General features: G+C 35.3%; 1 protein-coding gene and 1 long non-coding RNA gene across 2 annotated transcripts in view; one reads left to right on the top strand and one right to left on the bottom strand.

Moving 5' to 3' along the window:
* LOC130050461 (uncharacterized) overlaps window positions 1-20,314 on the bottom strand; it is a 33,208-nt gene extending 12,894 nt beyond the window's left edge. The window contains exons 1-3 of the mRNA XM_056150627.1: window positions 20,219-20,314; window positions 8,920-9,703; window positions 2,699-3,244 (exon numbers count right to left, since the gene is read on the bottom strand). Coding sequence (XP_056006602.1) covers window positions 2,699-3,244; window positions 8,920-9,559 — 1,186 coding nt within the window. The 5' untranslated portion in view covers window positions 9,560-9,703; window positions 20,219-20,314. The remainder of the gene's footprint in view (window positions 1-2,698; window positions 3,245-8,919; window positions 9,704-20,218) is intronic.
* On the top strand, window positions 13,343-15,256 carry LOC130050463 (uncharacterized). The gene is made up of 3 exons (XR_008798908.1): window positions 13,343-14,336; window positions 14,465-14,623; window positions 14,731-15,256. It is a non-coding gene; the product is annotated as an uncharacterized LOC130050463 (long non-coding RNA).
* Window positions 20,315-21,597: the final 1,283 nt, after the last annotated feature.

The following is a 21,597-nucleotide window of genomic DNA, read 5'->3' as shown; positions in this document are numbered from 1 at the left end:
AAACTTAAATTCACTTTACCCAAACATATACATTGCTTTGTGGCAGGTTTGGCTGAAATGAGCAATTTGTGGTTCTTGAGAAGTAATAAATGCTTTAAAAAGTTTATGAGCGGACAGATAGATGAACACCAGACAAAAAGGTGATCAGAATAGCTCATTAACAAACCCACTATGTCTACCCTTTGATGGGGAGAAATAATATAACTACTCACTGAAAGAATAATAAACAATTGATTTCTGTCAAAGGAGTTCCGCAAAATGAGGCATCCCCTCACAATGTAGGCAATCAGTGAATGCAGATTCACGGTGACATTGACCTTAAATCAATAGCGTCGCAATACCCAGCACTAGTTCTTCCTCTCTTAATAAGAAAGCTACAGGTGAAGTACCAATAAATTAAGTATATATTATGGCTTGTAGAGTATCTATAAACTTTCTATGAAGTCCTGTATCAACCTTGACCTTTGGACCCTAAAATCAGTACAGTTTTTCCTCTCTTAAAAACAAAGCAAGATGTGAAGTATCAAATCAATCGAGCAATGAAGCATGTATAGAATGTCTATAAGATAACACACACACTGCCCTGCCCACCATAAATAAGTATACACTTACCAAAACAAGAGGTACTGTGAGCAATGCTCACTAAGAATACCCCCCGCTTACCCCAATCTCCCAAAGGGTGTTGGTAATAGGTATAAACTACCTCTTTTCTGAGTGTAAAAAACAAATGGCATGACAAACCGAACCATATTGCTACTTTGATGTCCAGTGCGCATTACCTTTGACCTTTTGACCCCAACATCGATAGGGAACATCTTCATCCCTTGGGTAGTCCATATGTATGATATGGTGACTGTAGGTGGAAAGGATAACGCTTTAGAGCCCGGAAACCATATTGCTACTTCGATGTCCAGTGTGCGTGACCTTTGACCTTTTGACCCCAAATTCGATAGGGAACATCTTCATCCCATGGGTAGTCCATATATATGATATGGTGACGGTAGGTGGAAAGGATAACGCTTTAGAGCCCGGAAACCATATTGCTACTTCGATGTCCAGTGCATGTGACCTTTGACCCCAAAATCGATAGGGAACATCTTCATCCCATGGGTAGTCCATATGTATGATATGGTGACTGTAGGTGGAAAGGATAACGCTTTAGAGCCCGGAAACCATGTTGCTACTTCGATGTCCAGTGCGCTTGACCTTTGACCTTTTGACCCCAAAATCGATAGGGAACATCTTCATCCCATGGGTAGACCATATATATGATATGGTGACGGTAGGTGGAAAGGATAATGCTTTAGAGCCCGGAAACCATTGCGTCTACAGACGGACGGACAGACAGACGGACAACCCGATTCCAGTATACCCCCCCGCAACTTGTTGCGGGGGGTATAATAAGTTACTTGCACATACAAAACATGGGTTACATCATAGATACAGATTTTTCTATGCAAAATACATAACTCTTACATATAAATAAAAAACATTAGGCTTTTAACTTTTTATATCCCATTTTTTTTATTAAAATACTTTCATTTTCTGAATCTTTGAATTTTCTAAAAACAGATATTATGCAAACTTTAATCTTGAAACCATTTCAGACTACTTAATAATACATATTATTGTGTATTTAATGTGTACTTTTATAAGATCTTTTGATTTTTCACCTTAAATAAATCAACATCACAATTTCACAGACTAAGCCAACAAGAGGCCCACAGGCTTATCGGTCACCTGAATACTAGTGAAAAAGTATCACTACTTCCATGAGCTATGAAATCTAGAAAAAATTTCCTGTTCTGAATATCTAAGCTAAATTCTAATGTTCAGCAACAGTATAAAACAAGATGTGTTCTTAAAACTTTACTGCCCTCAAAAGTGCATACACTAATGAAAGGCTTTAAATAATAGGTGTATTAACATTATAACATCAAAATATATGACTAATTTGGACTCATCCTAAAGTCATAACCAATTGCAATAGGTCACCTGAGTAAATCAGGTGACCTAAAAATATTGAATGTCCATTATTGTTTCACATGCATTGAAGTTGTTTACTGAGCTAAATTGAAAGTTATACACAGTGAATTCAACTCTTTATCATTATATTAAATATACTTTATTCCAAAATCAGTAAAAGGCTTATGTGTATACACATCTATGGTGGGTAGTGTATAATCACCCTCACACGAACGGTCCCATTAATATATATCCTCTTGCAATAAATTGCGAGGGGATAGTTGATGTAATCACTAATATCTGAAGTAATAACTACTTAATGATTTCTATGATAATGATTATTCATTGATTTCTGTCATACTTATTCATTGACTTCTGTAATGATAATGATTCATTGATTTCTGTAATAATGATTTTTCATTGCTTTCTGTAATGATAATGATTCATTGATTTCTGTAAGAATGATTATTCATTGATTTCTGTAATAATGATTGTTCATTGATTTCTGTAATAATGATTATTCATTGATTTCTGTAAGAATGATTGTTCATTGATTTCTGTAATAATGATTATTCATTGATTTCTGTAATAATGATTATTCATTGATTTCTGTAATAATGATTGTTCATTGATTTCTGTAATAATGATTATTCATTGATTTCTGTAATAATGATTATTCATTGATTTCTGTAATAATGATTATTGATTTATTCCTGTTATAATGATTACTTACTAATATCTGTTGTAAGTTCCTTATCGTTCAGATAAATCATCAAATCCTCAGCATGTAGATTAAAGCTGGCCAGAAACGGAGGGTAGAGCAATACAGATAGGATTAGTTTCCCAATCTCTCCTCTCTCCAAATCCTGCATGTAGAGGTCATAACCTCTCTCTGAGGAAAAGGTTAACTTCAGTAGTAAGCTGCCCTGTGAAACCTCAAATTCAGCACCATACTTTTTCTTTAATCTCATAGTAAAGTAGAGAAATTTTGCTAAAATTTCCATTGCATTTTCTTTCAAATTCGCATATCTTGTTATTTTCTGATGCAATTCTTCAAAAAATGGGTTAGACGCCAATGTTGATCTCTCTTCCTCGTTATTGCGTATGAATTCCTCTACTGATTCATACAGTAATTCTATTTGTGAGTCCGATGTTTTTTCTGTGATGCTATTTATCATGCAGTTCAGAATGGAAATGCTCGTGTCAGTTAATGTTTCAGCAAACTTCCTCTTTTGTGGATTCCTGGCTTCAATCCTCACAGTTTCCTCTACACAGTGATCTACAATAAAACACAGATACTACAATCAGCTACAACAAAGTGTTACTTCTACACGGAGAGCTACAATAAAACACAGATACTACAATCAGCTACAACAAAGTGTTACTTCTACACAGTGATCTACAATAAAACACAGATACTGCAGTCAGCTACAACAAAGTGTTCTACACAGTGATCTACAATAAAACACAGATACTACAATCAGCTACAACACTGTTACTTCTACACAGAGAGCTACAATAAAACACAGATACTACAATCAGCTACAACAAAGTGTTACTTCTACACAGAGAGCTATAATAAAACACAAATACTACAGTCAGCTACAACAAAGTGTTATTTCTACACAAGGAGCTACAATAAAACACAAATACTGCAGTCAGCTACAACAAAGTGTTATTTCTACACAGAGAGCTACAATAAAACACAAATACTACAGTCAGCTACAACAAGGTGTTATTTCTATACAGAGAGCTACAATAAAACACAAATACTGCAGTCAGCTTCAACAAAGTGTTACTTCCCCTAAGGAGAGAAAGAATATTTGGTCCTCTGTGTGGTCGATGGACAATATTACAATCTCACAAATGGTAGATTTGATTATTGTCACTACAGGTCTAAAATTTTAGGAGGAATATGATGTTTGAGACACGACTCTGTTGCATCAATGATCATAATAGTGTTTAAGGGTAAACAATAGCATAAGTAAATATATCAGGGATGTGACTGAATTCCTCAGAAATCAGAACAAGAGGTCCATGGCCACATCGCTCATCCGAGTCACTTTGGCTCATATTGAAAGATTTTTCCTATATATTCACATGTAAATCTTTGATCCTTATAGTGGCCCAACCTACTCTAGGGGGGGGGGGGGCATGATTTTTATACACTTGAATCTGCACTATGTCAGGAAGCTTTCATGTATATATAAACTTTTCTGGTCCAGTGATTTTTCAGAAGATTTTTAATGATTTCCTTATATATTTCTATGTAAAATTTCGATCGCCTACGCCTAATCTTACCCTCGGGGACCATGATTTGCACAAACTTGAATCTGCACTATGTCAGGAAGCTTTCGAGCAAATGTAAACTTCTTTGGCCCAATGGTTCTTAAGGAGAAAAAGAATTTTGTCTATTTATTAGTTATGTAAAACTTTGATCCCCAATTCTGGCCCAATCCTAGTCCCAGGGGTCATGATTTTAACAAACTTGAATCTGCACTATGTAAGCAAGTTTTCATATTAATCTCAGCTTTTCTGGCTCAGTGGTTCTTGAGAAGATTTTTCAAGATTTTTCCTATATATTTGTATGTAAAACTTTGATCTCCTACCATCACCTTATCTTACTCCAAGGGCAGGGGCAGAGGTGGGGGGATGGGCATGATTTTTTCAATCTTGAATCTGCACTATGTCAGGAAGCTTTTGTGTATATTTCCACTTTCCTGACCCAGTAGTTTTTGGGAAAAATATAGATTTTTAAAGATTTTCCCTAGATATCTGTATGTAGAACTTAGATCCCCTAATGTGGCCCCATCTACCTCTGGGGGGTCATGAATTTATAATAAGTTGAATCTGCACTACGTCAGGAAGCTTTCATCTAAATTTCAGCTCTTCTAGCCCAGTGAATCTTGAGAAGAAGATTTTTAGATGACGCCACCCTAATTTTGCATTTTTGTGATTATCTCCCCTTTAAAAAGGGCATGGTCCTTCATTTAAACAATCTTGAAAGCCCTACTTTTTGCCGAATTTGGTTATAATCGACCCAGTGGTTCTAGAGAAGTCGAAAATGTAAAAGTTGACGGACAGACGACGGACAATAGGCGATCAAAAAAGCTCACTTGAGCTTTCAACTCAGGTGAGCTAAAATCTGGTCAAAAGTAGAGGAAAACACCTCATCCTACCTGAAAAAATATTATTTTCTGTCACTTTAGCTTCAACCTAGAGTTTTTCATTTTTTCGAAAACTGAGACGATCAGAGGATTTCCTCTGAAAAGAGGAATAAACCCACCTCTGACATAGGGATATATAAATATCTCTCAAAATGAATTTTTCAACAACTTAACGTATATTTGAATTAGCACTTTATAAATGAATATATATATATATATATATATATATATATATATATATTATATATATATATATATATATATATATGTAATATGCCATTTTCCTCAAAAATATCTCCATATAGAGTACACATTCATATATCATATGTTTACAGTATTGTTCTCTCTATAACTGAATTGGTTGCACTTTTCTAATTCATCATTTTGTCTCTGATATCTTCAAAGACAGTTATAATCTGAGTACAAAATTCCAGTCTGCTGTACATGTATTCCCGAGACATACTCATTTGAGATTGGACGTACAAATTTTATTTTGTATCAGTTTGCTTGGACACATTCATTTTACCTAAAATCCTAATTAGATCAATATTAAATCAAGTTCAAAGTTATACTTATTTTCATTTTATTCAATAAACAGCTTGCAGTGATTGGTCAAATATGTTAATAGGATTTTGGAGTGGTGAATATAAAATTTCGTCTCGGTCACACAATTTGTTTGGCCTACTAATTCATTCTCATATCTAGAAATATCTGTATTGAATGTTGACAACTATGATGTGGATAGCTCTGATTATGACTCGGATGTTTTAAATGTGGTTAATTATTCGGAAGTGAAAATGAACAAAATGGCCTAGTACATTTTTGCCGTTATTGCCTTTACACCGAAAGTAGGGGGCGTGTTTACCAATGGAGCCCCACAAGCTTCAGATAAAGTCAGTATTAACAAATATTGTATTGTAAAGCTTACAGTACAAAAATCTTTATTATTGGCTAACTTTAAATGGTGGCATCATATATCTTATAGTAACAAGGTTTAGTTTCTTTCGATTTTAACACAGAGTTTTGATACAATCTGAACAAACTGGTATATATAGTAACTAGTTTTTAGAATAAACATTTCGCCAAATATTGAAGGAATAGGGAGGAGGAAGTGTATATACATGTATAGACATATCCAGTATTTGATGATCACTGCTGAAGCATAACCCCCCCCCCCCCCCCACCATGTCCAAGTTATGATACAATATTTCATAAGTAATCTGTAAAAAATAATACATAACAAGACAACTGGAAATAAAAGCACAATGAAACAATATAAATATAATTGGGTATGTAACATTGTTTTTCAAAGGGATGGGGGACAAGGTGAAGTTGATTTTTAGCCCTGAAATTGGTCACGGTACACCAGTGAAGTTGAAATGTGAATTGATTTCATGTATGTATTTCTCTGAGAGGGAGGTTGTGACAAAATGTCAGGGCAATGCCTATATTCATTACGAAAAATAATCTGGAAAACAAACACAAGGTGTATCTGCAGTACTATAATGATTTGAAGTTTAGAATAGCATTCTAGTTTTTAATCTCCTGCAGCTGAATAACAAGGAAATACAATGATAATGTGTCCAGCTTTAAATCTGTTCTTGCAGGGTGATTTGCAGTGTTAAGGTCATGATTTTTATGGTTAATCTATTATAATGCTTTATCTAGGTTTTAATCCCTGTAATTCTAATTCATAAGTTTGGTCAATGATAAAACAGTGAAAATTAAACTGCAGCTGTATTTATTATTGGAAAGAAGTTTTGATCAACTAACTAACAAGAGGTCCATGGGCCACATCGCTCACCTGAGTCACCTTGGTCCATATCAGAAGATTTTCCATATCTATTTGCATGTGAAACCGTAGTCCCTATTATGGCCCCAAACCTACCCCTGGAGGCCATGGTTTTTGCAAACTTGAATCTACACTATGTCAGAAAGCTTTCATGTAAATGTGAACTTCTTTGGCCCAATGGTTCTTGAGAAGAAGATTTTTAAAGATTTTCCCATATATTTGTATGTAAAACTTTGATCCCCTATTGTGGCCCCATCCTACCCCAGGGGGGCATGATTTTAACAAACCTGAATATACACTACATCAGAAAGCTTTCATATAAATCTCAGCTTTTCTGGCTTAGTGGTTCTGGGAAGAAGATTTTTAAAGATTTTTCCTATATATTTGTATGTAAAACTTTGACCCCCTATTGTGGCCCCATCCGACCCCCGGGGACCATGATCTTAACAATTTATAATCTGCACTATATCGGGAAGCTTTCATATAAACCTCAGCTTTTCTGGCTCAGTGGTTCTTGAGAAAATTTTAAAAGATTTTTCCTATAAATTTGTATGTAAAACTTTGATGCCCCCCTTGAGGCCCCATCCAATCCCCGGGGTTCATGATTTTAACAAACTTGAATCTGCACTATATAAAAAAAAAAAAACAAAAAAAAAAAAAAAAAAAAAACAAAAAACTTTGACCCCGTATTGTGGCCTCATCCGATCCCCGGGGGCCATGATTTTAACAATCTAGAATCTGTATTATATCAGGAAGCTTTCATATAAATCTCAGCTTTTCTGGCTTAGTGGTTCTTGGGAAGAAGATTTTTAAAGATTTTTCCTATATATTTGTATATAAAACTTTGACCCCCTATTGTGGCCCCATCCGACCCCCGGGGGCCATGATTTTAACAATTTAGAATTTGCACTATATCAGGAAGCTTTCATATAAATCTCAGCTTTTCTGGCTCAGTGGTTCTTGAGAAGATTTTTAAAGACTTTTCCTATATATTTGTATGTAAAACTTTGATCCCCTATTGTGGCCCCATCCTACCCCAGGGGGCCATGATTTTAACAATTTAGAATTTGCATTATATAAGGAAGCTTTCATATAAATCTCAGCTTTTCTGGCTCAGTGGTTCTTGAGAAGAAGATTTTTAAAGATTTTTCCTATATATTTCTATGTAAAACTTTGATCCCCTATTGTGGCCCCATCCGACCCCCCGGGGCCAGGATTTTAACAATTTAGAATCTGCATTATATAAGGAAGCTTTCATATAAATCTCAGCTTTTCTGGCTCAGTGGTTCTTGAGAAGAAGATTTTTAAAGATTTTCCCTATATATTTGTATGTAAAACTTTGATCCCCTATTGTGGCCCCATCCGACCCCCAAGGGCCATGATTTTAACAATCTAGAATCTGCATTATATAAGGAAGCTTTCATATAAATCTCAGCTTTTCTGGCTCAGTGGTTCTTGAGAAGAAGATTTTTAAAGATTTTCCCTATATATTTGTATGTAAAACTTTGATCCCCTATTGTGGCCCCATCCGACCCCCGGGGGCCATGATTTTAACAATTTAAAATCTGCACTACCTAATAAAGCTTATCTATAAATTTCATCTTTTCTGGCCCAGTGGTTCTTGAGAAGAAGATTTTTTAATGACCCTACCCGATTTTTACCTTTTCTTGATTATCTCCCCTTGGAAGGTGGCCTGGCCCTTTATTTTAATAATTTAAAATTCCCTTTATCTAAGGATGTTTTGTGCCAACGTTGGTTGAAATTGGCCCAGTGGTTGTTGAGAAGAAGTTGAAAATGTGAAAAGTTTACAGACGGACAGACAGATGGACAGACAGATGGACGGACAGACAGACGGACACCGGAATACGGATGATCAGAAAAACTCACTTGAGCTTTCAGCTCAGGTGAGCTAAAAAGCTCCCACAAAACAAATAAACATTATTTTTTTTATAATCTATCAAACATGCCTGCATCTTTCTGTGTGTTATTATTTACCTCTGTCTTGAAATAACTCTTCTATACGTTCTCTCATACTTTTCTCAGCAGTGCAGAGATTTTTTATTTTCTCAAGGTATGTGCTTTCCATCTCCATGTCAATAGAACGTACTTCAGCCTCCTTCAGCCTTTGGACATAGTTCTTGCCAAGCAAGGTCTGCATTCTTTTGCAAATGTCTAAAATATTGGACCAGTGTTCCTTGAACTCTGTCTCTGACAATTCTGCCACAGGAACATGTCCATATACTGTGTTTCTTATGAGACGAATTCTCTCAATGTCATCACCAAGAGTTGTCTCCCCATTTCCTGGCATTTGTGATGTTCCCCATCCTTGTGTTGGGGCTGTGACTTTTACACATTTGAGATTGCGCAATAGTGTGTACAAAAGAGTAATGTCGAACTTTTTGTACCCATCAGTCTGAGCATTCTGAATCAATGTTGTTTGTTCCGCTGTAAGCCTTTGGTAAAGTGACTTCTGTTGTTGTGCCTTCTGTTGTTTAACTTGATTAAATATTTGATTTGGTGATATTTCATTTTGAAGTATATCTTGCAACAGTGGTGTCAATTCCTCAATGATGACCAAGCTCATTCTTGCGAATCTGGTTCTGTCGTATGGGTCAACTGTTTTACTAAGAGCCATTCTGACAATATGATTTCAAAACAAGATTGTATACTCTCAAGATTCTGGCATACATGCTAAGTCAAAATTTGGTGTCAGCTCAGCAGTGATGACCAGATGAGTCTGGTCCTGTCTCTTGGAGATCTTGTCTTATTCAAAGACATTCTGAAAATGTGAAAGCAGTTAATCTAAATACATAGTATGCATGTTTTGAGAATATTCAAAGGTAACTGAGATGATAAATCATAATGTGGGTAATCACAGTTTAATCAAGATCTGAATATTATCATTCTATATTATAGTTTTATTTAATTGTACATGTACTTGCATCATTGATAGATGCAAGTTTTGAAATTCATTCATAAACTTACTTAGTATAGATTTTAGATAACTACATAGTAACAATAATGTTTCATCAAAAGTCATCAAAAGTCCTAAATTAGTAAGATTGATCTGATCAGGAAATTTAAATCTAGCCGTGACACTGCTTACCGGTATACTGGAGTTTTGTTAGAGTTAGTGATGACTTTTACAATCAAATGACACTAGCATGACATACGGATGCATTGTAATATAATCTATTATATAAATAATATTTTAAATCCATCATTGATTTAAGAATAATGAAAATGCCAATGGCACATTCTAATGAATTTAATATATACTTATTTGCAACTACAGAAGGTTATTTGTTTTCTCTGTTCATTTTCCATCTATATTTGGAACAGATAATTAAGAGACAATTCACTGCTTTTTACAGTGAAATTGGCCCAGCGGTTGTGGAGAAGTTGAAAATATTGAAAGTTCACAGATGGATGATGGACAAATTTAAATGTGATTACTAGAAAAACCTCACTTTGAGCTTTCTGCTCAGGGGAGCTAAAACTTGAATCAACACAAGTTATGAATAAGTGCATTTCGATATGATTAATGTACGTGGTTCTGCTAATCTGGAAAAAAAATGTTTTTATTAATTTCCTGTATATTCCCATATCAGACTTAGATCTCGATAGTATATCCCCATCCTATTCTGGGGCCCGTGAATTGAACAAACTTAAATTTACACTTCCAGGTTACCTGAAGATTCTTGCTTATCAATGACCTTGAGTGCTGTTTTTGAGAAGAATTTAACAATTAATGTTTCCTTATAAATTCCCATGTAAAACCTCGATTCCTTTTTTGTGGTACTATCTTACCCTTGGGAGCCATGATTTGAACAAACTTCAATCTGCTCTACCTGGGGATGCCTGCATATCAATACGAGTAATCATGACCCTGGTGTTCTTGAGAAGATTTATCCATGCATATCCTCACATACAATTTTGACCCTTATTGTGGTCCCATCCTACTCCTGGGGGCCATGATTTAAACAAACTGGAACCTACGCAATCACTATGTCAAGAAACTTTCTTTTCTGGTCCAGTTGTTCACGTACCTCACCCTTGTTGATTATAGCTCTCCTTTGGACAAACTTCAATTTCCTTTACCCAAGGAGGATTTGTGTCAAGTTTGTTTTAAAATGACCCAGCTAGTGGTTCTCGAGAAAAAAGATTTTTAAATGATGCCACAAAACTTTTACTAAATTAAATTCTCAATTTCTGCAATTCAAAAAGGGTGTTGCACTTTACTTAAACAAACTTATATCATCCTCACCTATTAAGCATGCTTTTGACAAGTTTGGTTGAAATTTGCTCTGTGGTTCTTGAGAAGAAGTCAAAAACGCTAAAAGTTCTCAGATGTTCACTTTTTTGCAACGCCACGCCAGAATGGTGCATCATATAATTATCTTCATTACAATATTTGGCTTCAAGTTTATGTTAGAGAAATAGTTCTATTGTCTTCAAAGTTTGTTTACAAGAATTGCTAAGGTGGCAAAATTCTGTTTTGACGGCACACGACACTAAAGTTACTCAGGACGTGCGAATCGGTTCCACATCACACAGCTGACATTTCATCTCTTTCTCGTGTAAGTATTACTATGCGTGAAACATTGGGGAGTAACTCCGAAATATGATTTAGTCTGACCTCCATGATTTTTAGGCGGACCTCCATGATTTTTAGGCGTACCCCCCCCCAAACCCCTCCATTTCTTCTATTTTCATCCTCCAACTTTGTATAATATATCTTTCTCTGACCAGAAATGTACATGCATGTTACTTTTCATCATTACCATATATTTTAATGGTATGAATCGTTGAACTGATTATAAAATCCATGGGGAAATTAGGCTAGCAGCCTTGACTTTATTAGTGTGGTACTAGTACTGTTTGGTAGTTTATTTTACACAACCATTATAGAGCCTGACTGGGATCTTTCAAACAGGTTTTAATACAAAATGCATGCAATTTTACTTTGAAGATTATTAAAGCTGATCAGTCATTAAAAAAGTTAATATTTAAACATCACCTTACGACACCCCCCCCCCTTTTTTTAAAACATGTAATATAAACACGACAGTATTTACTACAAATAACCCGGCCAATCGGTTACAAATTTTCTAATCACCCCTCTGAAAATAAATCCCACTTTTTTGCTTAATTGAAGGATATCCCTGGAAGTCCTGGGACTTCCTTGTGAAGTTCCACTTCTCCCATGTCCTAATGCAGTGGGATAATACAGGACTTCATGTTTCTGCATTTGTCCTGGAATATCCCACTTACATCAAGAGTGACTTTGCAAGAATTTCTAGGACATATTTATTACCTAAATGTCTTACAAAGTCCCACTCTCATAGCAGCAGGTTTTTCTAGGACATTCTTGTGTTTTTCAGGACTTTATTATAAAATGAAGACGAAAACATCATCCCAGAAATTCCCTAAAAATCTCATACTTGATACATTCAAGATAATGCAAGACTTTACATTGCTTTCCAGGACTTCGTATTAAAAGTATGCAAAGAGAGAAGTCTTGCAATTACCCTCAAAATCTTACAACCAGTGAAGTCAGATTATAAAGGACTTTAATGAGGGTTACAGGACTTTTAGATATTAATTGTTACAAAATTAAATCCTTGTCATATCAAAGAAAAGATTTTACATTTTCTGGATTACCTTGACATGTCATTGCTACATAGTTCAGGCTAAAAAAAAACCTATAAGAACAGTGAATGATTCGTGGATAAGAACATTTATGTATACAACAACAATCATGTCATAATAAGTTGTAATAGAAAAGACTATATTTCATCAAAAGTAGACTTGAAAAATGTTGGCTATGAGAACACTTCTTATAAATTTATAATGACAACAATCTGAACTTGAATAAAAATCACTTTACTGTCAAATGCGCTATTGAAATCCTCAATGTCACTTGAAAGACTACCATAATTTGAGTTTTGAGATGCTTCATCACAGGAGTTCAATCGGGTTTGTCATGTTTTTTTTTATAGTTAGAATATTGTCCAGTGTATTATTAAGATCATTTTGATAACATATTTCCAGTTCCTGGGCTACCTTCTTCAAAATAAAGAAGATCCCTTTTTGTGAAAGAATGTTCAAAAATTCATCAGATTCTGTGGTAGGCTTTTCCATTTCCAGAGATGACACAGCGGCATTAATGTTCGAAACTGAACTTAAAAAAATGTCTGTATCAAAAGGATTGCAATTCAGGCTCAAGTGATGATAAGTTAAAAGGATTTTCCAATGTCACAGTCGTATCACTTGAAGTACCAATGGCATATCAACTTTTGGATGTCACCACTGAAGATTGCAGTTGATGTTTTAATATTTAGTACATTTAGGAATTCGCATTAGTTTACATCTTTCTTGCACAGCATGTACCTTTTGGGTTCTCAATCTCCTGCAATAATAATTAATTACAAATTATTAATGAAGAAACTTAATTTTCAAGACACTGATTAAAAATTTTATATTTAGAAAAGTTTCTTTGACACATCAATGTTTTGAGGTGCAAATAGCAATAAATTATCACTGATGGATACAATCAGCTTGCCATGCTAAATTTTGTAACCGTACTGTCCGTAGTTATTTTACGAAGCAGTAATAATTACAGAACAAGGTCAACTGATCGAAACAGAATCATAATGATGGATATCCATGATACAATGTTCTGGTGATTATACCCTTTCCATCTAGATCGAACCAGTCAATGGTTTACGTTAAAAAAAAGAGTAGTTTGTTTTGATATGTTAAGCTGTAAATAGAATGATTGTATCGAGGAATTTCGAGTGGTCCAGCGATCAAGCGTGTATTTTTCCAATGCATGTAATCATTTACAAACGTAAACAAAATAAGCATATGGTACTTACAGAGTGTCATCCGTTACCCCGTAGTCCTTTTTCATTCCGATGTTATTGATTTCCATTCACAAATCTTTAAATCATAAATGACTTCTTTGAAAGTTGTAACTTCCGGTGATGTCGTTTCGGTCAACTTGTACAATGTACGAAGCTTGTCGTGTTTTTTTCTTCTCCCCGTTCTAATTCGATATAAGATATATCATGTATAAAATATATCATATGTATATATATGAAGTCTTATACACTGGGTTTCCACTGGTCGATTGTATAACTTTTTACTGATCGTCTTTTGGTTACGTGTTGACCTGGGGACGAGTCAGTCAGTGTACGACCTGACGTTCACGCAAGTGATCAAAGCGCTTTTTTTTCAATGTTCCTTTCTGGGCGCGAAGTCAGGGAAATATTCGCAAGGATGGAGAACATTCAACAGAATCAATATGCAATCAAGCATGGAATGGATTCCAGATAGGAATATAGGATTCACCTTACACTCAGAAACTGGGGGATAGGCCTAGTTGTTCAAAATACACGGCGTTGCTGGTTAGTATTTTTACTTTTGGTTTGTAATAATTCGTCTTTTTTGGTAGTCTAGTGGAATTGTCACACCTTAACAAATTATCATCCTGTTTCCAATATTTTTATCTAGTACATGTTCTCTTTCATTGTAGCATGGACTTGAAGAGATAGTTATGAATTTAGAATATCATCAAGTGACTTAAAATTAATAAGGCACTGTTTTCAGTGGATGAACCGACATCATGCAGTGTGACAGGAAAACGCCCGTGAGACCAAAGATGGCTTAGATAAAAGGGAAGACGATGCAGAAGGTGCATATATACAAGTTCAAGACATAGATATTTTAAATTTTGCATAATGTTCATTTACAAAACCTGTTATGCAACCTCTCAAATAATTCATTATGCTATCTTTTAAGCCTCTGTACCAGAGAAAAATCCAGAGATGGCCCTCGAAGAAGTTAGAAACAAGATGAGAGACCGTCTCAAGTTGTTTAGGTCTGGAGCCACCTTCCCCCACCCACGAGTCGAAGAAATAGATCTTTGAACCAGGTTACCCGTGACATCAAGATAAACAAAATTCAACTTCAGGGACAATTTGATAATACCTGTTTAAAATTTTTTTTTTAGCTCACCTGGGCCGAAGGTTCAAGTGAGCTTTTTTGATCAAAATTTGTTCGTTGTCTGTCGTCGGCGAAAACTTTTCACATTTTCATCTTCTCCAGAACCACTGGGTCAATTTCAACCAAACTAAGTGACACAAAGCACCCTTGGGTGAAAGGCTTTCAAGTTTGTTCAAATGAAGGGCCATGCCCCTTCAAAGGGGAGATAATCGCAAAAATACGGTGGGGTCATTCAAAAATCTTCTCAAGAACCACTGGGACAGAGAAGCTGAAATTTACATGAAAGCCTCCTGACAGTACAGATTCAAGTTTGTTAAAACCAATGACCTTGGGGGGGGGGGGGGGGGGGGGGGTTGGATTGGGTCTCAATAGGGGATCAAAGTTTTACTTACAAATATACAGGGAAAATCTTTATGAAAATTGTCTTCTCAAGAAACACTTGGCCAGAAAAGCTGAGATTTACATGAAAGCTTCCCGACATAGTGTAGACTCAAGTTTGTAAAATTCACAGGGTTGTCACTAACGCAAGAATAGGATCACAGAAATTTTATTGGGGTTTGTCTGATATGGCGAGTCCCGCAGACGTGTCTCGGACTCTGAGTAAAAATCATAATTTTACTTAGAAGCCCTGATTTGTGTATTAATTAAAACTCATAGGAAAAAATCTAGGTAAAACGTTACACTCTAATGTGAACCGAGATGATACCACCGAGTTCACACTCTCCCAATCTGACTTGTTTGTTTAGTGCAGTCAATTAGGTGCAAATTAGAATATAATATTGAAATTTAGATACAAAGTAAAAAACATTTTGCCACTCACAGGCAGTTATTTATATATGTTTCTTTTTCTTTTTTTTTTTACAAATGAGGATCTATATTTAATTATAAATGTTTGTCTTCCGGTAGCCATTTTTATTGGAATTGAAAGTAGCGTAGTTTGTAAACTTTGGTAGATTTTACATCATTTTACAAACAAAATTAGTACGCATCTATTTTATCACAATAATTATTTAATTAAAATTTTGTTTAATACTGAATAGGGTTGTAACGATGATAGAGGATTCGGGGAAGTAATTCTGTTTGGAATGGGCAATTAGATGTATGAGACCGAGTCGTGAATGATTACTTTTAATTTCATGTGTACAAAGTGATCACTGCACTGTTATGTATGGGCTTGGCGAAAATTAACTGATTTTTGCCATTTGTTGAAGATGAAAGTGAACAGAGGTACGACATTAGCTTGTGTTCACTCGGTATAAATAAAGGTGTAGGAAAAATCTAAATGACTCTTTAATTCAACTTTCATGGGACTCGTCAAATTTTCATGGGACTCGTCAAATTTTCATGGGACTCAAGCTGCTTACAATCCATGATACCGGGACTAGTCTTCAATATTTTCTAGTGACAACCCTGAATCGTGGCCCCCAAGGGTAGGTTTTGGCCACATTATAGGGACAAAAGTTTTACATACAAGTATATGGGAAATCTTTAAATATGGACCAAGATGACTAAGGTGAGCGATGTGGCCCATGGACCTCTTGTTTAGTTATTTGTTTACATAAGAAATAGTGCTTTTTAGCTCACCCCAGCCATAATTTAAATGAACTTTTCAAAGTACTTGCTTTGGAAGTTCATATAAGTATTGCTGAAATTTATGTATATGTATGTTAAATAAATTTTATTATCAGATTATCATTTTGATTCATAATTTCATTCTTAATTGCCACTTTTACAGAAAAGATATCACATATCCTGGATCTCGAGTTTTATTCCACAGTAGGGTAAGACCAAAACAGGTTAGTAGGATAAATTGGGACTTTCCAGGAGTCCTGCATCAACTCAAAAAGCAGGATTTTTAGGGAGATCCAATAAAATCCTGCAAAATCCCAGTCCTGTCTACTGGGACTTTCCAAGACATGTCCAGAATAATCCCACTTTCTCCCCTTTCAGATTGCAGGATTAAGTGAGACTTTGCAGGACTATAAAAGGCAAATTTAAGTGTTCAAATTATCCTTAAAAGTCCTGAAATGTCCCACTGCCAATACCGTCCCTCTAATTCCTTGTCAATCTCAGTTTCAAAAAAGCAGGACTTTTCAGGACAATCCTGATAAATCCTGGGATTTTGTCTTGGGACTTCCTGGGATATCCTGCTGTATTTTCAATGGGGAAATTATCCTTAAAAGTCCTGAAATGTCCCACTGCCAATACCGTCCCTCTAATTCCTTGTCAATCTCAGTTTCAAAAAAGCAGGACTTTTCAGGACAATCCTGATAAATCCTGGGATTTTGTCTTGGGACTTCCTGGGATATCCTGCACTATTTTCAGAGGGGCAGTTAACATTTTATCAACCGAGTAATCGGTTAACCAGCTAATCGTTGTTAAACATAGTATTTAATACATGCATATACATGTATACATGTCTTTAAACCAACTAAACTTTGGATACATACCGTCCCGCACGAACGACAACTCGTACAAGTAGGACTTACGAAAATCCGGAATATTTTCCTATAAACTTGAAGGTTCCTATATTTTCCCTATAAGTCATTAAAATCCCTGTAAAGCCCTGTATATCCAAAGAATGACATCCCTATTTTCAAAAAATGATTTTAAAAATCCAGGAGCTGATTCTAAATTGATATTCAATTAAATAGTTAAGATGAGAATAGCTATGATGATTGTAAAAGAACTACCTATTGGATTGAAAACTGTCCACATCTGAAAGGATTTTGTCTTTGTGTTTACTATTATTTCTTCTCCAGTAAGATACTATGCTTGCTACATTATTATGCAAAAACAATAAACTTTTATACAAATTCTTCTATAAAAATCATATTTATTCCTTTAAATCTGCTATAAAAATCCCTATATTTGCCCTATAAATTACCCCAAAAAATTCCTATAACCCTATATGTTTTAGACCAAAAGTGGCTTAAGTGACATCCTGAAATATGAAAAGTTTACGGACAAACGGACGACAGACAAAAGGCGATCAGAATAGCCCACTTGAGCTTTCAGCTCAGGGGAGGTAAAAATAGGGGACATGTCCCCCATCCACCCCTGATTCAAGGGGAGGTAAAAATAAGGGACATGTCCCCCATCCACCCCTGATTCAATGTGCCTGAATTGTTATCATGCAATTATTCTCAGATGAGAATCTCGTAAATTGTTAAATCTTCCGTATATATATAAAATAAGTTCAAACCAAAAAGGATGGAAATTATTTTCTCAGACCGTCCGCGATAGAATTGTCCACGTTCAGTTGTGCATTGTGACATCAAATGGATGAAATCACGAATGATATAAACATCTTCACACCTGAAAGCACACAGATGCCCAGGGTAGGTGATTGACAGCTAGGCTGGTGTTAAGCATTAATCTACTTATCTTTATCTTTTTTGTTTGCATTTCCAAAGGTGCAATGCATAATACCACTTAGAAAAATAAATGGTGGGGATTTTATTCAACTGTCTATCACAACCACACTCACACATAGTAGTTGTTGGGGTTTTTTTTGGCGAGTTTTGTACCAAGAGGAATGTGTTATGAGCTATCTGGCCACCGGCGATAAGTACCCGGGCTCCCTGAATCTCTAGTCAGGTGCTCTACCAACTGAGCTACCTGGCCACCGGCGATAAGTACCCGGGCTCCCTGAATATCTAGTCAGGTGCTCTACCAACTGAGCTATCTGGCCAACGGCGATCAAACCCGGCTGACTAGTGTCTGATTTGTTTTTATTTCTACAGAAACTAGGTATATCTTAAGTGGAATAGATCTAATACACAGACGTACTGATTTAAAGTTTAAAGGGACTGCTTCACGATTTTTGATAAAAATATTTTTCATTTTTGATGTTAAACATTAGAAATATAACTCATTTAATGTTGACAGCCAAAATATTGACCTTCTGAATGCAAGAATGAAAGCAATATTTTAGCCTTAAATATGTGTTATGTAAACAAAGACTCAGAGTCTTTTTATGTAAACAAACAATATTGATTTTGTAATATAATGCATCTTAATTTTGCATAGTCACAAATTTTAACGTTTAGATGACACATTTCATCTCAAAAATCCTTGAAATATGAAATATATATAATACTTTCATCGATATCCATTTCTTTTGAAAATTTCGTAAACAATAGCATACCGCAATATTTGTTTACAAAACAAATAATAAACTCTCTAAAATGAGCTTCTGTGATGATGTATAACCTTAATATTCATGTAAAATCTTTCAAACACATTAGACAGTAGATTTTGATCATTAAAAGTGAAAAACAAAATTTTGGGTAAAATCGTGAATGTCGGATTGGATCAGTCAACGTTTGAATCGGCCTACAGTAGTTTCAAACATTTCCATGATTTGGAACTGGCGGTGTGATTCGTAACCAGACTGGATTTGTAACTGAGTTATGAACTTGGTTATGGAAAATGCAAAGACCGGTGACATTTGCAACAATTTTCAGTTAATTTAATTCATTTTTCATTTGATGAAATTTTAATCTTCTCACAAGTCTCGATTGAAACCTAAATTATCTTTGTGGTACCGCCAGCAATCGTTCATGAAAATGTGATCCAGAACTTGGTAAAGGACAGTTTATCTAGTCTTGAAATAGCAATTAAACATGTATTTACATGTACAAATAGAATTTAAAATGTATTCACTGAATTTTGTTCTCCATTTATTCATGAAATAATGAACTTGTATACACAATGTCATCTTCGCAAGCCAAGTGTCCGATTTGCTAACTCTAATCTGAGTTGTGAGCAAGCGAATTGGACACACTTGGCTTGGAGTTGCGAAGATGACACAATGCTTTGGAAATATATTATTACATTTGTGGTTAAAACAATTACAAAAACACTGTATTATACAGTGAATATTTTACTAAATTATCAATACATGTATTTAAAAATAGAATATTGGTTAATTTACATGTTCAATACAGAAGTTTAAGAATGCAAAAATTAAAAAAAAAACCTATAAATAGTAAACAGGTAAATAGCTCGCTCGCCCCAATTTTAAAAAAATTTTGGTCATTTGTCCGAAAAACAAGAAATTTTACTGATGTCGTCTTGGATTGAATGCAATCGTTTCATTGCGATATTCAGATCCGGGCTAAATGATACATAGGCCTATCCTACTTTCGTTTTCATGCCTAATTTATTCTGACAGGTTGATTGCTTCTATTTCTTAATATTATAACAATAATGCATGCATGCAAGACGATTCGAAGTCGGCAACTAGGTATACATCATTAATTAGAATATCCATACTTACCTGGATACCATCAGACTTATATAGAATGTGTCTTTTAATTTTATCGCAATCGCAATCTTGTCCGCTCTCCTTCCCATTCGTGCTCTCTAAGGGGACGGTATAAAAGTAGTCCCTGGGACTATAGCCCCGAGGTGCCCAAATAAACCTGTTTGTCTGTTAGTTAGAAAGATAAGTTGTTGATCTTCTCTTTGGTACACATCGTCTGATTTACGCTTTAATCAAACCACAGATATGAAAACCTTGAATGAAAAAGAATATAAGTCTAATCAGTGATTGGGAATAATTAATTTTGATTGTTGAAAACCTAAAAGCGGTACTCAACTTTTTATATTTGTTTGACTACGGGATATAGTCGTTACATAATTTTGGTGGCAGCTTTTTATGTATAATAAAGTTTGTGAGAAATTGACGGTTTGACATTTGAAATTTCAAGCCTGCGGAAGCAAGAAATTGAAAAATTAGAAATGGAGATAAATTATGAAAGGCATTCAACTCCAAATATGCCACTCCACTCCACTCGACAGCCTACATGCAGGATTGACACTCTACCTGATAGGGCTTACACGTTTTCACAATTGGCGGACCATAACTTGATAGGCGAGATTCCGAAGGCATGCCCATTTGACAGACCATACTCATCACTGGGGGCTTTTTACAAGGACACATGGCAAACCCAGGTTATAATGTTATTCAGAGAGGGACACGGGAGTAACCAAATCACCATCACAATGCTCCATTCACGACAAATAGAAACAAGATATGATTGTAATCTACCGATTATAAAGTCTTCCAAACGAAGTACTGGCTGTATAAACGTGTTTTTTCTTCTTCTGAGTACTACTATTTTCCTCCCTTGACAAAATTCATGCCAATTTTAACTTCATTTGACAAATCTAGATCACGAAGACATTGATTTTAATTTTTTTAAAAATAACCCCCTTTTCACCTGACCTTGATCCTAGTTTCTAGGTACCAACATCCTCTCACATCATTTTTGATGATCCCATGTCTCTATCACTTCCAGTTCTAAAGTTATACAAGTTTTTAAAATCAAGGTCAAGGTCACTCGAAATTCTAGTTTGTACATGTAGGTTACTACATCCTTTTATCATTTCTGAATATTCCATGTCTTTATCAGTCCCGGTCTTAAAGTTATACCAGATTTATGTTCAAGGTCAGAGGTCAAGGTCACTGCAGTCACTTGACCTTGATACCAATTTGTAGATCCGATCATCCTTTTATTATTTCTGAGGATCCCATCTCTTTACCAGACCTAGTTCTTAAAGACCGAGGAAATAAGCACCGCCTTCAAATTTACCTGGTCTGTGAACCCTTGTCAATCAGGAGAAATTAAGTTTCAGATTGGACGCTAGAAATTG

This window comes from Ostrea edulis, chromosome 9, assembly GCF_947568905.1.
Source record: "Ostrea edulis chromosome 9, xbOstEdul1.1, whole genome shotgun sequence".
Lineage (NCBI taxonomy): Eukaryota > Metazoa > Mollusca > Bivalvia > Ostreida > Ostreidae > Ostrea > Ostrea edulis.
The sequence above is the reverse complement of the archived record's forward strand: the minus strand, read 5'-3'. Positions and strand labels throughout refer to the sequence as shown.